Source organism: Diabrotica virgifera, chromosome 2, assembly GCF_917563875.1.
Source record: "Diabrotica virgifera virgifera chromosome 2, PGI_DIABVI_V3a".
Classification (NCBI taxonomy): domain Eukaryota; kingdom Metazoa; phylum Arthropoda; class Insecta; order Coleoptera; family Chrysomelidae; genus Diabrotica; species Diabrotica virgifera.
Window position 1 is genome coordinate 40,423,745 of NC_065444.1, and position 15,629 is coordinate 40,439,373.

Consider the following 15,629-nt stretch of genomic DNA (forward strand, 5'->3'; position numbering starts at 1 on the left):
TAATTATACTACCAGATTTGATAACAAGTGAGAAGTCCATTAGGCGACATAAAAACCTATGGTAACACAGAAGCAAAAAGACAAATCGCTTCAATCGGGCAAGATTGAAGGTATCATTGATTATTGATAACTCGTGCAGGGTCATATTCAGCGACCAATCGAAGTTTGATGTCTTCGTGGAAGAATTTGGAAAACTGGTTATGATAGGTAAAATGAAGCATTCCCTATAGATTTCCTGCATAGTACTGTAACATTTACCAAAGGAATAGTAAGTTGGGAGTTCATGCTGTCAGCGTTTCTGGGCCATTCTGAAAAATAGTCTTATAAGCAGTCCTGGCTTGCTGACTGAGAGCATGGTATAGATAGACCTCAACACAACTATTCCGTAAAGCAGCCAACAAAGTCATCATAGCCAGAATGATCTCCAACGTTTGGAACGGATAGGCACCCTAAAAACAAGAAGAAGAAGCAGTCCTCAAGATCTGTTTATAATACAACAGAGCGATGCTGTATGCCATACAGCAAAAACAACTAAAAACTAGTTTGGAAACAATAGTATTAAAATTCTCTTATGGTCTTTAAACAGTCCAGACCTTAATCTTATTAAGATGTTGTCGCAAAAGATTCTCTCTAGAGAACTCTCAAAAGAACTCTATGCTCTGACCAAGCACTTGAAGAAGAATATTAATTTCCCATGTGGGACTTTGTCAAATGCCTTTTCAAAATTAATGGAACTAGTTTTATACAAATGCTTTATTCGTAAAAAAAATAAATATCAACAATACAAACAATTAATATCTTTTTCCTACCGAATGAGATTTTATAATCCTCTGAATTTCTTCTAGCGAATGTCCTTTAGTTTCTGGAATCCAGAAAAACGTAAATATTCCCAAAACAACAGCTGAACAGGAATAAATGTAGAAAGGCAAATAGAGTCCTGTAGCCTTCGTGACGAATTGGTAAATCTGTACCGCTATAATGCTACCAACGATTTTGAGTCCATCGCCATAAGTGACAGCTATAGCTTTGATGTTACCAGGAGCTATTTCTGCATTTACTATCAAGGGTACAATGCCAATTCCAATCTTAAAGAACAGACAAAATATAAATACCGATACAACCGGTATCCAACTCACTGGAGTCATGTTATAGGATAATGCTTGTAAGTGGAAATAAATAGCTAGGGCTAGTACACAGCAGCCTGATATAGTCGACGATACTAGAAGTAAAATCCTTCTGCCGAATCTATCTACAGATACAGAGCAGAAGATTGTTGCTGCCAGCATTATGCTACCAGCTGTGATAGCAGCAAGTGAGAAGTCCATGTATATGGATCCTGCTGCTTTCAAAATAATGTGCAGATTCATGATAATTACTGAGTAACCCAACATTTGTGGTGCTAGATTTAACACTGTAATAATCGTTAGCACTTTTCTGTTGACTTTAGTGTCAAATATACTAGGCTTCTGCTCTTTTTCTCTTCTTTCAGTCTCAATGGAAGCTGAGATCACATTAATTTCGTCATCAGCGTCTTTGTAAGGCTTAAAGAACGATAGTGCTTTGTGAGCATCTGCAATTTTGCCAGCAGATATTAAATAAAACGGTGAATCAGGCATAAATGAGAAGACAATTATTTGGAAGATTACAATAACGGATCCTAATATAGGAGCCGTATAGAACGGCGTGTAGGGCCCTATGGCGTACATTATAAGGGACCCTGCGTGGTCCATTACCATCATGATAGCTGAAAGGGATCCTCGAATTTTTTCGTCCGCTATTTCGGCGTTGTACATTGGACATGCTACGTATACCATGTTGCTAGCTATACCCGCTAAAACCCTAAAAGAAAAAGAAAAATGTTTTAATTAAATAAAAAAAAATCTTATGTTTGAAAAACTTTAGAAGATCATTAGTCTATCTATCAGCCTTGCGACATCCAATATTGGAAATATGCTTCCCCTTCGCTACTCGATCTTTCTCTATCGTGAGCCATGTGCATCCATTTTGAGCCGGCTTGGCGTTTTAGGTCATTTATCCATCTCATCTGTGGTCTCCCTCTCTTTCGTTTATATGTCCATGGTCTCCACTCTGTAATAATTTTATTCCATCTTTCGTCTTTTTGTCTAATAGTTTGGCCGGCGAATCTCCATTTTAGTTTAGCTGTTTGGCGAGTAGCATCCTTAACTTCTGTGATATTTCTTAACAAGGAATTCCTTTTTCTATCTGACAGTCTTATGTTGATCATTTATCTTTCCATTGCTCTTTGTGTTTTCGCAATTCTGTCCATATTCGCTTTTGTGAACGTCCATGTTTGACATCCATATGCAAGGACCGGAAGAATACATTGGTCGTAGAGTTTCGGTTTTAGATATTGAGGGTATTTTTTATTCATCAATATGAAGCTGAACTTACCAAACGAGGCCCCCTCTAACTTCGTTCGTCTCTTTATTTCTGCTATTTGGTTCTCTCTATTCAATTTTATTATTTGTCCCGAGTATATGTATTCATTCACTTCTTCTATTTGGTTTTGTTTAACTACGATTCTTAACTCATCTTCTTGATTTGTTATCACTTTTGTTTTGCTTTAGTTCATATTTAATCCGACTTTACTGGCTTCTTGGTCTAGTTGTTGTGTCAAAATTTCATAATGTTTTTCTGAAGCTATTTTCTATTTTCAAAATTTTATAACATTGGAGTAAACTTGCCTGAGGTTGGACCAATCACCAACAAACATTACGGCTGGGAAAATTTGAATTACTCCTCATGGTTTAAAAACAGACCATAGTATATAAAAATATCTACTAATAAAAGCAATTTACCTTGCAGCAAATATGTAAATCATCTTATTGGCCAAACCGATCAGAATCCACCCAACCAACATCATCACAGATACAAGTACCAATGATTTCTTCCTTCCGAATTTGTCTACTGTATAAAGCGTTATGGGAATACCACAAAAACACCCACAAAGAAACGCCGTTTCCAACCATTCCACTACTTCTTTTGTTGTTTTTATGTGGCTCTCTTTGCTGGTGAGGTAGATTGTCATGGGTGAAGTCCAGGCGAACGTCATACCATCAGATATTGCAAGTAACGTACCTAAAAGGATAAAATTATAGTGTTACAAAAATATTATTAGGTATTTATATACGGAATTCGGAAACCATAGGAAAAGAAAGGAATAGAAAGAAGAAAAACCAGTGGTTTGGCCAGGAGTGCGAACAAAGCTTGCAGCAGAAAGCAATCAAGAGGATGGAGTTACTAACACGACCTACAGAAGAGAACGGGAAAGACTACAACACAGTAAGGACTCAAACGAGAAGACTTTTAAGGAAAAAAAAAAAGAAACAGTACCTAGAAGCACGAATAAAGCAACTCGAGGAGGAACATAGTCTAGACAGTTTTATAGGGACCTAAAACAATGACCAGCAACACAACCAACAGACCAAGATTTATAAAGACGATGCAGGACAATTGCTCACAGACGATGAAGAGATAAGCCGCCAATGGAAAAAGTATTTTGAGCAACTCTTAAATACAGAAAACCCCACAACGACAGGGCAACAAAGACAGAACCAGTTAGCCGAACCTAAAATACCAGGGCCCACACTAGCTGAAGTAAAGTCCGCAATTTCGTCCCTAAAAAACCATAAAGCCCCAGGTCCAGACGGAATGCAGGTGGAACTACTAAAAACAGGGGGAGAAAAACAGGTGTTGGAAAAAACTGGGAATTCAACCACGATGTACACCAAATATTCGTGGACTTTAAACAAGCTTACGATTCTGTTAGCAAACAAGAATTGTGGGAGACTTTGGTAGAAATGGGAGTACCTGGAAAGATGAGAAGATGGAAGATGATTAGCACAGCTGAGCAAGGATAACCCGTCTTCACGAATCAGAATTGGCAGCACCAAGTCGTAAGAATTCCTCATTGATACTGGGCTTAGACAAGGAGATCCTCTCGCCCCCCTGCTGTTTAACTTCGCACTGGAACATGCAATAAGGAAAGCTCAGCCACAACTAACAAACGGATTTGCCGCCCAAGGATCAAAAATACTATTGGCCTTTGCGGATGACGTGGACACAATTGCACAATCCACCAGAGATGCAAAAGAAATTTTCACCCTATTCGAGAACGGAGCCAAGGAAGTTGGTCTTAAGGTCAACGAGTACAAGACCAAGTACATGGTCGTTACGAAGAACCTAAGGCCAAGGGTTAGACAAAACGTAACAATTAATGAATACAACTTTGAAGTCGTCAAATAATTTAAGTACCTGGGAGCGATCATAACATCTGAAAATAAATATGAAAAGGACGTGGCAGCCAGGATCATTACAGGAAACAGGGCATATTACTCATTAATGGCCCTACTTAAATCAAAAATACTCTCAAGGCCAGCAAAAATAAGAGTATATAAGACAATAATTCGTCCCACAATAACGTATGGAAGCGAAACATGGACTTTGAACCAGCGGGAAACGACAAAATTACTGGTACTTGAAAGAAAGATACTGCGGACTATATATGGGCCTTGCAGAGAAGAGACAACAGGGAATGGAGAAGAAGACACAGTGATGAACTCCAGACAATATATGGAGATGAAAACATAGTACGCTACATTAAAGCAAACCGAATACGATGGGCGGGTCACGTGCTAAGATCGAGTGACGAAAGCCTTCTGAACGTCACATTCTGGGAAAGGCCCGATGGCAAAAGGTCAGTTGGTCGCCCAAGAAAGAGATGGAAGGACGCAGTGGCCAGTCATCTACACAAAATGGGAGTACAGCAATACGAAATAGCTGCTCAGGACCGACAACAATGGAGGAAAATAGTAAACACGGCCAAGACTCACATAGAGTTGTAGAGCCAAATGATGATAATGATGAATGATTTTAGGAAAGAGTAGCGTTGGAAGACGACGAATGTCATGGCTGCGCAATCAGAGGGAGTGGATTAATTACTTATCTAACCAGCTTTTTAAAGCAGCTGTAAATAGAATACAAATAGTCATGATGATCGCCAACTTTAGAAAGAAGACGGTACCTTAAAAGTAGAAGAAGGCTTAATATTTCTACTATAATTGGAATAATATAATTTAAATTATACAGGGAAAATAATAATGCAATAAAATTTTACTGTTAGTATGTATATCCATGAGTTACACAACATGATAATAATATGAAAGGATCAATATTAGGTATTATCACCAGAGATAAAGTACCAGAGAAATAAAAAAGAACAGAAGTCACGGATGCAGTTAAAAGAATAGCCATGGCTAAATGGGCTTGGGCCGGACATGTTGTCAGATTGACGGATGGTAGATGGATCAGAAATATTCTTTAATGGCGACCAAGACAAGAAACAGAGGACGACCACCGACTAGGCGAACGAATAATATAAATAGTTCAGAGAAATTAGAAAAAAAATATCCTGTTGGTGACACAACCCCCGCCAGGCCGAATCCAAATTTTTTGAATAGTATAGACATCTATAATAGTAATCTATATGTTTCCTGCAGCCGATTTTGATGATATACATAGTTATAAACGAATGAAGATCAAAAAACGGTAAATTTTCGCCTTTTTTGCGTCTATTAACAAAAAGTTAAGCATTTTAAACAAATTTCAGTGTAAAAAACTCATAAATCGTATAAAAAAATTCGATATGGCGTTCGCTGAATATGTCTATCCTTATTGGTTGCTTAGAAAATTGCAAAATAAATGATAAATTTTGAGATTTTATAAATATTTAGAACTTATGTAAAAATTAACTTAGAACCTTCTTATTACACGGAATGCTGAGACTTCTCGTGCTTAAATCATACCCTAAATTTCATAGCAATAATTGGTCAAATAGTTTAAAAGTTATTGAATTTTTTTATCCCAAATTAATTTTTTTTGCAACACTATAAGTCAGAAAATTATGAGGTTACGATATAGTCGAGGAAATGAAGCTGAAAAAATGGCAAAACCTCGCAATTTTTTCGTCCAGCATCGAATTGTACAAAAATTTGGGATTAGGCTCATTTCACCCTCTAAGTCATTTTCTATATTGAGCCGTTGTACGCTTTTGGTTTTTTTAAGGGTGAAAACTACCCCTAATTGTAAAAAATTATTAAATAACATTTTAAACTTTAATATTGTCTACATTTGGTTCTTAATCGTTACATAATGATTGTTTTATGCTTTAAGATATACTATCATAATATTTCAACCCTTAAAACCACCTTTGTTGGAGCTATATATAAAAAATTTACTTATCCTAAAAGAATAATTTCGGCTTGCATCGATTTACATAAAAATTTGGGATTAGGATCATCTCACCCTGTACTTCATATTCTATATCATGCTTAAGGGCGTTGATTATTTTTAGGGTTGTAAACTACCCCTTATCATCAAAAATTATATAAAAACATTGTAAACTTTTATATGGGTAAAATTTGGTTTGATTGGTTAAATAATGATTGTTTCATACTTTAGGATATAATATCATAATATTTCAACCCTGAAAAATCACCCTTAATAACATTACAGTTTTTATAAGTAGATATTTTAATAGATGATATTTTCAGAAAAAAAGTAGAATTAAAGAATTACAAAAACATTTATTTACACAAAAATACGAATTTCCAAATATGTACAAATACAAATACAAATAGTTTATTAGTCATCTTCCAGTATACGAACCGGTTCTGTGGTATTATACATATGGGCCATTCCACGAACATACGCCTGTTTTGGAATACTTCGACAACGAATATTTTACTGTGCAACATAATAAGTACGAAAGTAAATGGCGCTAATAATTATTCCAATAAACAACAATGTAATTTGCAATTTACTTTCGTTCTTCTTATTTTGCACAGTAAAATATTCGTTGTCGAAGTAATCCAAATCAGGTGTATGTTCGTGGAATAGGGTATACATTGAAAATTGTCCATAAACATAGCTCCTTCATTTTTGGCGATAAAAAGTTTATTAAAAAATGAATTGGTAGGAATTTTGAAGAGTTATAAGACTATGTAAACTAAATTCCGTAAGATTCCTTAGTTTTTAATTAGGGTGGGTTTAAAGGGCTCGAATAAGGGGGTGTTTGCTCGTAAATAGAGGTTTTAAACAGCTATATCTCGCTAACTGTTCACTGTAATGAAGATCTATGCACAAGAGAATTTTAGTTATTAAAAACGCTACAATTCAGTAGTCAATTATTTTTTTCGGATCTCCAGTATTTTCGGAGATACTTTGAAGTACTCGTAAATAGTGAAAAATGAGAAATTCTAAAAAAATTATTTTTCTTCAAACTCCAATTTTTCTAAAATTAGGCTTTTTAAATAGATCAAACATCTTGGGTGTATTACCAAAAGACCAATTTTTAATTAGGAGGGAAGTTAGGCGGTTGTTTTCACTGATTTTTTCATAGAGAAAAGCAGGTACCGACTTTTTTGATCATAAGTCGCGTAATTTTCAGGCTAGAAACTTTTTATTATTATTTTTTGAGAGATCTAATTGTATACTTGAAAAAAGATTATTTAAGTTTTCCTCGAAAAATGCAAAGTTTTTCCGTTATTTTACTTTGAATATTTCAAATTATGGATTTGACGAAAAATTTTTAACATACCGTATCTCGGTTTTTATTGGTCTTAAAGATATTACAGAAAAAGAATTTGGTTTGTGTTACTAAAAGGTAAAATTTTGATATCAACAGTTTTTTTGATTAAATGCATATTTTTCGAGGTATACTCAAAAAAACCCTCTAAAAAAGTCGATTCTTTCATCGAAAAACTGTTACTTCAAGCGCGAATAACTCGAAAAATATTAGTTTTACGAAGAAAATATAAAACATATTTTTTTCTTAGAATAACTTTTTACATCGATTTACATAGTTAAAATGTAATAAAAAATTCCCGCCCCCGAGATGGGGTGGCAACCACCCCCAAGGTTTTAGCGTACAACAGCATGATATAGAAAATGATCCTTGGACTATTCCCTACCTTCTGTGAAAATTTCCAAGTAAATCCATGCTGGACGAAAAAATTGCAAGCCAAAATGCTTCATTTCCTCGACTAGTAATACTTCGGACAGTTTATGAAAGAAGAACAATTATTATACTATTAATTAAAATAATTACAAAAAGTAATTTTAAACAGTGTAAAATTATTTTGCAAAAACATGTCGATTTTTTGCTTACTTATAAACAATATTATAATAACTTTTTAACCATTACCCGTAGAAAATAGTTATTTATGAAACAGTTCGTGAAGTATGCTTTTTGCAAACGCACGCGATTTTTAGAGCACGGGCGACAACGGAGCGAGTTCTATACATCGCGTAAGCTCGCAAAAGTACTTCACCCACAGTTTCATACAATATTTTATCTACGATAAACAAATAAAAAAACTGTAAATCTTCGTCACTGGAATTCATTTCTATTCTACAATTTTTAGAACTTGACATTTAAGAATCCTAACTACTTTCAAACCAAAAAACTGTCAAAAATGTTGTTGTAAGTCATTGCTCATATTGTCATCACTGTGACAACGCGAAATTTAAGGATATTTGATTATATGAAAGTATGCTAAAAACCCAATGAAAGTGTGCGAAAAAGTAAATCCCATTTAAAATACATTGTTACTTCACGCACACTTTAAACCCTTCACGCACTGCTATCTATAATGACAGTTTTCACAAACTAAAAACTTATACATAATATGACATAGAGTACATAAATTATTTTTTCATATTTAGAAAGTCTGAATTTTTATACACATTTAGAAAGAAAAAAATTGCCCTAGGACCATTAGGGACGAAGTTAGCCCCGTTTTTTATTCACATGTTTTTGCAAAATATGTAATTTTGCAATATTTAGAATTATTTTTTTTTCATTTTTTTTTAATTAAATTAGTAGTGTAAATTTTTTCTTTCATAAACTATCCAAAGTATTGTAACTTCATCATTTTCTGACTTATAGTGTTGCAATTAATTTGGGAAAACAAATTAAATAACTTTTAAACTATTTGACCAATTCTTTAAAATTTAAAATATAATTTAAGCATAAGAAGTCTCAGCATAAGTTAACATTTATAAAATCTCAAAATTTATGACTTATTTTGCAATTTTCTAAGCAACAAATAAGGATACACATATTCAGCGAACACCATATTGAAGTTTTTTTATATGATTTATGAGTTTCTTATTGTCAACTTTGTTTAAAATGCTTCACTTTTTAGTAATAGACGAAAAAAGCGAAAATGTACCGTTTTTTAATCTACATTTGTTTATAACTATGTATATCATCAAAATCGGCTGCAGGAAGCATATAGGTTATTAACCCTGGAAGCTCACACTTGGGTGTGAGATACCCATCGCGACACTTAACTGCATGTAGCTTGCGCAGCTGCATTTCAATGGTAATGCTGCTTTATGTAAATTCAGTCTCTAGTCTGCCAAGGACGGGTGTGTAGTTGCGGTCTCATTTGAGCAATATTTCCAATCACGAGAATTTATTGAATACAGGCTAGGGTATGTAGCACCCATGTGTGAGGTTTGCGATCAAGTGTGCGTTCAAGTTAATGGCCTAACAACACAACATCCCACAAATTTAGTAAAGAAAACTAGGTGTTATTTCTGCAAAGGCAAAGATGGAAAAGCAAAGCGTGCATGATCGGCTTGCTATAAAGCATAATGCATGGATCATAGAGCCACACAGTCTTATGAATGTAGTTACTAAAATGAGTGAAACTGAAATACCTGGCTAAGAATGAATATGAGTTCTATTTATAATCAAAAGGTGTTATATTTTAGTTAGAAAGACCATTTTGTTGTTAAATTAAATTAAAATAATTTGAATTATGTTTCCGGTTTTTTAGAAAATGTTTTTTAATTATTTTTAGGTAATTTTAATATTTTGTTCTTTTGTATTACTACAATAATTAAGAGAGAGAAAATAAAATTATTGATTTAATTATTCGTATGTATTCAATAGTGATTAGAGAGTCTCTGGAAATCATAAAATATTTATTTTTTTTATTTCTTCACAAAAAATCATTGGGTATCTGACACCCATGTATGCCGTTTATGTAAAAAAAATAGGTGTGATCTTCCAGGGTTAATATAGATGTCATTACTACTCAAAAAATTTGGTACGAAAAAAATCTTATTTCTCTGGACTAAAAGCGCACTACCACAAATTGAATGCAAGAAGATCAAGACAGAGGCTAGGTGGAAAATTTAAAGGAGGCCTACGTTCAGTAGTGGACAAATATAGGTTAGGCTAATTGACATCCATAAGTAAAATTATTTAGATTAAATGGGATAAAACTATGGCATTTGAACGCGTGTGTCCGTTTCAGCAGATCTAATAAGGAATTTTTTTAAATAATAATATGTAATATTATTGGGTTTATTGGGTTTTTAGATTGTTCGTTAAAAAATAACAAAAGATGATTTGACATAATGGGAATTCCATAATTAATAATCTATACATATTTAGTCACACTGATTTATTACGATAATAAAATGAAAATGAGGAAAATATTAGTTCAGTGTTACAGATAAGAGACTGATAATTTCTGCTTTTTAGAAAAATGTTTTTCAAAATTTCAAATCTGCTCCGGAGCCTCAATTATATGACGATTGTCTTGAAACCTAAAGATTTTACCTTTACGGACTAAAACATTCGAAAATTGTCTATAAGGCTGGCTTTTTCATTTTTATAAAAAAGAAGGCGTAAACATTCAATTCCATCAGTCTAAGAAGCGCTACTTGTTTATAAGTTTGTTGTTACAGTTTCTTAAGTTTCTTAAAGTAGTCCGGTGCCAGCCACCGGAGGAAGACGTGCCAGCAGCGGAGCGGAATAGCAGCGATACAGCCAACGAAGTAGGAGTGGCTCGACTGTGAACTTTTCAGTTCAGTCTTGAATGTAAGCAAGACAGCAGTTGAGCGCTTCTCACTCTCTGAGGCGAGAAGGAGAGGCAAAGGCCGATCGACTGGATGTGGTGAAACTTAGGGAATTTGATTTTATTGGATTCTCTGAGACGCCACAGCTAGAGATCGGTTAGCAGAAAAAGTAAAGCGGACTCGACGTGAGCCCGCTACGGGATTTCTACTGTGCCTCCGTAAGGGTAGACACTGCAAGGTGTAGTTATTTGGAATCTACATCGGGCAGCCCTGGCCCCTAGGTCAGTAGAACGAGAACATCAAGAGGATCCCGTACTTAGTTCTGTCTGGGTACGTGAACAACCGCGATGGGGACAGGGAAACCAACTCTGAAGCCGAGCTGGCGTCGGGCCAGTCGACGGAAAAAAAAGTTCGCCAAAATTAGAGATTCTCCCCCCCCCCCCAGACGATTGATCGAGCTAGGTCTCGATCACCCCCCCCCTATGGCCACTCTGTCAACACATGAAGATCCACGCAAAGTGGTTCTTAGCCTATTACAGAAAGAATAAACAGATGAAAGCGAAGAGGAAACCGAAGAAGATACCGAGATGAAATCCGAGGAAGACTCCGAAGAGGAACCGACACCGAGGACACGGAAAATGAAGCCCCCAGAAAGGCAGAGAGAAAGAGCTCCCAGAGAGAAAGAGCAAGAAGGGCTGCGAGGAAGGTGGCCTTGCAAAAGCTCGAAACCCTGTTTGAAGATCAGCATGATCAGATAGAAAAGCATGAAGAAGAGGCAGCCCGGCATAGGGCCGAAAAGGAGCGACTAACTGCCGAAATCGAGCGACAAAGAGAAGAGATGGCGAAGATGTCAGCCCGGATGGACGACCTGCTGAAAGAGTTGAAAGAAACTCGGAAACTGATAGAGAAGCAACACCAAGAGGAGAAGCAGCCACCAAAGCTACCGAGGCCACAACAGGACAAAAACCCAGCAACCAAAAAGCCACCGCCGGCTGAAGAACCGAAGCCAAAACAGAAGAAAGAAAATTTCCCACCACTGTCACGAGGAACAGAAAGCCAGCACCCCCCCTGAGCAAAACGCAGATGGTGAGACGCCTACCTTGAGACGATCTGGCGATGCAGAGACAGAAGACATGGAAACAAACGAAGAAACCACCGTGTTGCCCGAACAACAAGCAACACCTCACAGAAAGCCGCCTGTAATTAAATTACAGAGCGTGAATGAGACAGGGGCTATCCTCACCATAGCCCAAAAATTAAAAGTCTACACGACAAACAAAATCTCCAGGAGTGGCAAAGAAACACTCATCCAGGCGAAAAGCCTGGAAGATTATAAAAAAATGGTGAGAATAATAGAAGAATACGTAGAGGCACACAAAGACAAGAGGCTACAATGGGTAGCCTTCCCAGTAGAAGTGGATATAAAACCCAAAGTGGTTTTAAGAGGATTGCCCTCAAACACCACCAAGGAGAAAATCCAAGATGACATGGAAGTACAACACCAAATAGTCTGCCAAGCAGCTAAGAATATGACCACAAGAGCCGGCCCCAAAAGGAAACTACCGATGTTCGTACTGACTCTGAATCGCGAGGACGTAGAAAAGGCTAAGCTGATTACCAATCTGTGCCACATGAAGGTAGTAGTAGAAGACCTACGAAAAGCGACAGGGCCAACGCAGTGCTTCAACTGCCAGGGCTTCCACCATGCACAGAACGCGTGCCACAAAGACCCCAGATGTGTGAAATGCGGAGAAGATCACCCCTCGAAGCAATGTAAAAGGCCCAGAGAAACAAAGGCAACCTGCGCCAACTGCCACGGAAGCCATCCCGCAAGCTACAGAGGATGCCCTAGATGTCCAACCTGGAGCAGACCACCACAACAGAGGCCAGAACAGCAGACCAACAGATGACAACAGGCAACTGGAGTCTCCTATGCCAAAACCACACAAGCCAATAACCAACAAGCCACCACAGCGATCCTCCCAGACGAAGACTACCTAGTCAGACTAGTCATCCACATAGTGACCAAGGTAGTCCAAGAAGTCATCCAAGATACCAGACAGACGATCAGGTAAAACCAGCATACAAACAAAAAAACCAAAAAAAAGGCAACGTAGAATAGTAGAAGTAAACACTTCTGTTTTATATAGGTATATTATAAATTTATTAAAAATTTTTTTTAAAATTCATCCACAAGGGAGTGGTTGTACAAAACGTTTTCGGTCAAACTGACCATCCTCAGTGTTTACTGAGACTAAACTACAGGGTTTACCCTTTTAAAGTTTTAAAAAAAAGGCGTAATCCACCAAAAAAATCATAAAAACAAAAAAATCATAAAATTCTTGAGTTCCAAGCCATTGGACCGAGCTCAGTGGGGCTTGGTACAATGACTTGGGACCCAAGCAAGCAATTTTAGTTCCGCGGATAAGTAAGTAAGAAGATAAAGGCATAGAGCGCATCACGCTGGCCTAGTTTTTGCATTCGATTAGGGCACCACATTGGAATCTTATTAACCAGGATTCCATTGTGAAGAGCATTTGGCTACGATAGTTGTGCCCCCATCGCGCTTCAGCGTGCGATGGGGGAAAGGGATGGCCTGGGGCATTGGAGCGAGGTTGGGTGATCCCTGTTTTTAAACTAGGGTTAAAACACCTCGCCCCAATGAATTTGTTACACCCGAATGTACTTTTTCGAAAGGGTGCACATCTCCCACAGGTCGGGTTGAATCAAATTGCTTGCTTGCTTGCTTAAGTTTCTTAGCTAAAAAGCTGATTATCTAAGAAACTAGAATATAGATATTTACCAAATAAAAGAAAATATACCAACTAAACAATGATTCTCTTATGATAAACAGAAAAGGAGAAGAACTGTTGGACTTTAAATGTTAGCCATTGAAGTATAGGTGCCTATCTCATAGAATAGAGACCAAAAAAAACTTATCACATATATAGTGACTTTGTCATTTCTGATTTTCATCTTTGTAATTTATTATTAAACCTGAGAATAACCCACTTCACAGAAAAAATCATAGGAGAATACCAGGACGGTCTACTATTGATCAGCTATTCTACGAAAAACAAATATTAGCTACAGCTTGGGAGCCCGACATAGATATCTACCAAATCTTTGTAGATTTTTAACAAGCCTATGATAACAGACATTGAGATAAAATAAATGTAATTATGCAAGAATTTGGTATACCAAGGAAATAGGTAAAGTTAGTTCAAGCCACCATGACTTAAGCAGAAGCTCAAGTCGAGTTCAAAATGAATTGACAGATCCCTTCCAGATAACGAAATGGCTAAAACAGGGAGATGGCTAATATTCCATACGAAAAATATCCGTAAACCCAAAAAAGGCTATAGCGGGATAAGGTGGTCAAAAATGCCCCCGCACCGATCAGCCCCGCTACTTTTGTTTTCGATAAAAGATATAAAATTATGCCCTCATGCAAATTTTTAGCTTCCCAGAGGTCTTAAAACGTCTCAAATCGAGAAAAGAAGAATTTTTAGGTTTTATTTACGTTTAATTTTTTTCAGATTTTTGTAATAAAAAATGAGCAGAGGAAATTTTTTTTAAATTTTCAAAAAATTTTTAGGTTATGATAATATGATTTGGCCATCTTTTAAATAGTATTGTTTTTAGAAAAAACTGTTTTTGGCTGTCTCGAGATGCATCTCGGGACAGCCGATTTTAGGATTTAGGATCCTGACTACAACAACTGAAAAAAACTAAAATTGTGAATTTTGTCATAAAATTTGGTATTTCGGGTTATAATAATATTTGGAACAACTTTTCCAAAATAACTTTTATCGATATCTGTAACGCGAAACAAATCGAGTCGCATATCGAAAATTCATCCCGTTTGTGGATTCGCAGTAGGCCGCATTTAAAATTTAAAGTTCAGTTGACTATTTTAAAAATTGTGCACCATCACCCTGTATGACTGTGTAAAATTTCAAATCTGTATATATTTTATAGCCGAAATATAGAGGTGTCTTCATCTTAAATGCGACACACTGTATATTATTATCAATTTGATAATTTATTGCAACTAATATAGTCGTATTTTTATACCTAGATTTAAAACATTCAAAATACTCACTAATTCACTAATTTTATCATAAAAAGTTAAAATTGATTGCATTGAAGTATTGAACCAATTTAATGTGTATTAATAATGTGTATATAATTATGTGTAATAATATAATATACAGAGTGAGTTTTATGTATGAAAACCCTCAATTATTTCCGAAATGGCTTGCAGGATTTTTATGGATTGTTGTGGGTTGGGGTTTTCTAATGTGGCCGATATTATAATAATACTCATATTGTTGTCAGATCTTCCGTTTTTCTGAAAATCTAATTAACTTTGTTATTTCAAATGGAACACCCTGTATATTTTTTGCGTTTTGAAGTCCTTAAGAAATACTGATTATTTTCCATGTTTTATTCCCTATACCTAAAGGCCATAATTTCGGAGTTATTCCTACATTTATTGAAAAAAAACTTTTTAAACAAATTATAAAAATCATTTTTTTTTGCCTGCGTAGACATTATTTTACGTTCTTTGGACCATTGGGAACAAAAAAGTTCTCTTGTAATTTTTCTCTAAATTTAATCGTTTTCGAGTCATAAATAATTTAAAACTGAAAAGAAATCGAATAATTACGATTTTCAAGGTTAAAAACACAAATCAAAAATATTATTTTTGAAACTGCCAAGTATAGAAA

The 15,629-nt window shown here is 35.9% G+C and overlaps 1 protein-coding gene across 3 annotated transcripts in view; it reads right to left on the reverse strand.

Annotated features, from left to right (window-relative positions):
- Positions 1 to 735: 735 nt before the first annotated feature.
- Positions 736 to 15,629, reverse strand: part of LOC114328486 (facilitated trehalose transporter Tret1-like) — a 100,329-nt gene continuing 85,435 nt past the window's right edge. For all 3 annotated transcript variants that reach the window (XM_028277343.2, XM_028277344.2, XM_028277345.2), the window contains exons 3-4: positions 2,820 to 3,099; positions 736 to 1,839 (exon numbers count right to left, since the gene is read on the reverse strand). In XM_028277343.2, coding sequence (XP_028133144.1) covers positions 792 to 1,839; positions 2,820 to 3,099 — 1,328 coding nt within the window. In that variant the 3' untranslated portion in view covers positions 736 to 791. The remainder of the gene's footprint in view (positions 1,840 to 2,819; positions 3,100 to 15,629) is intronic.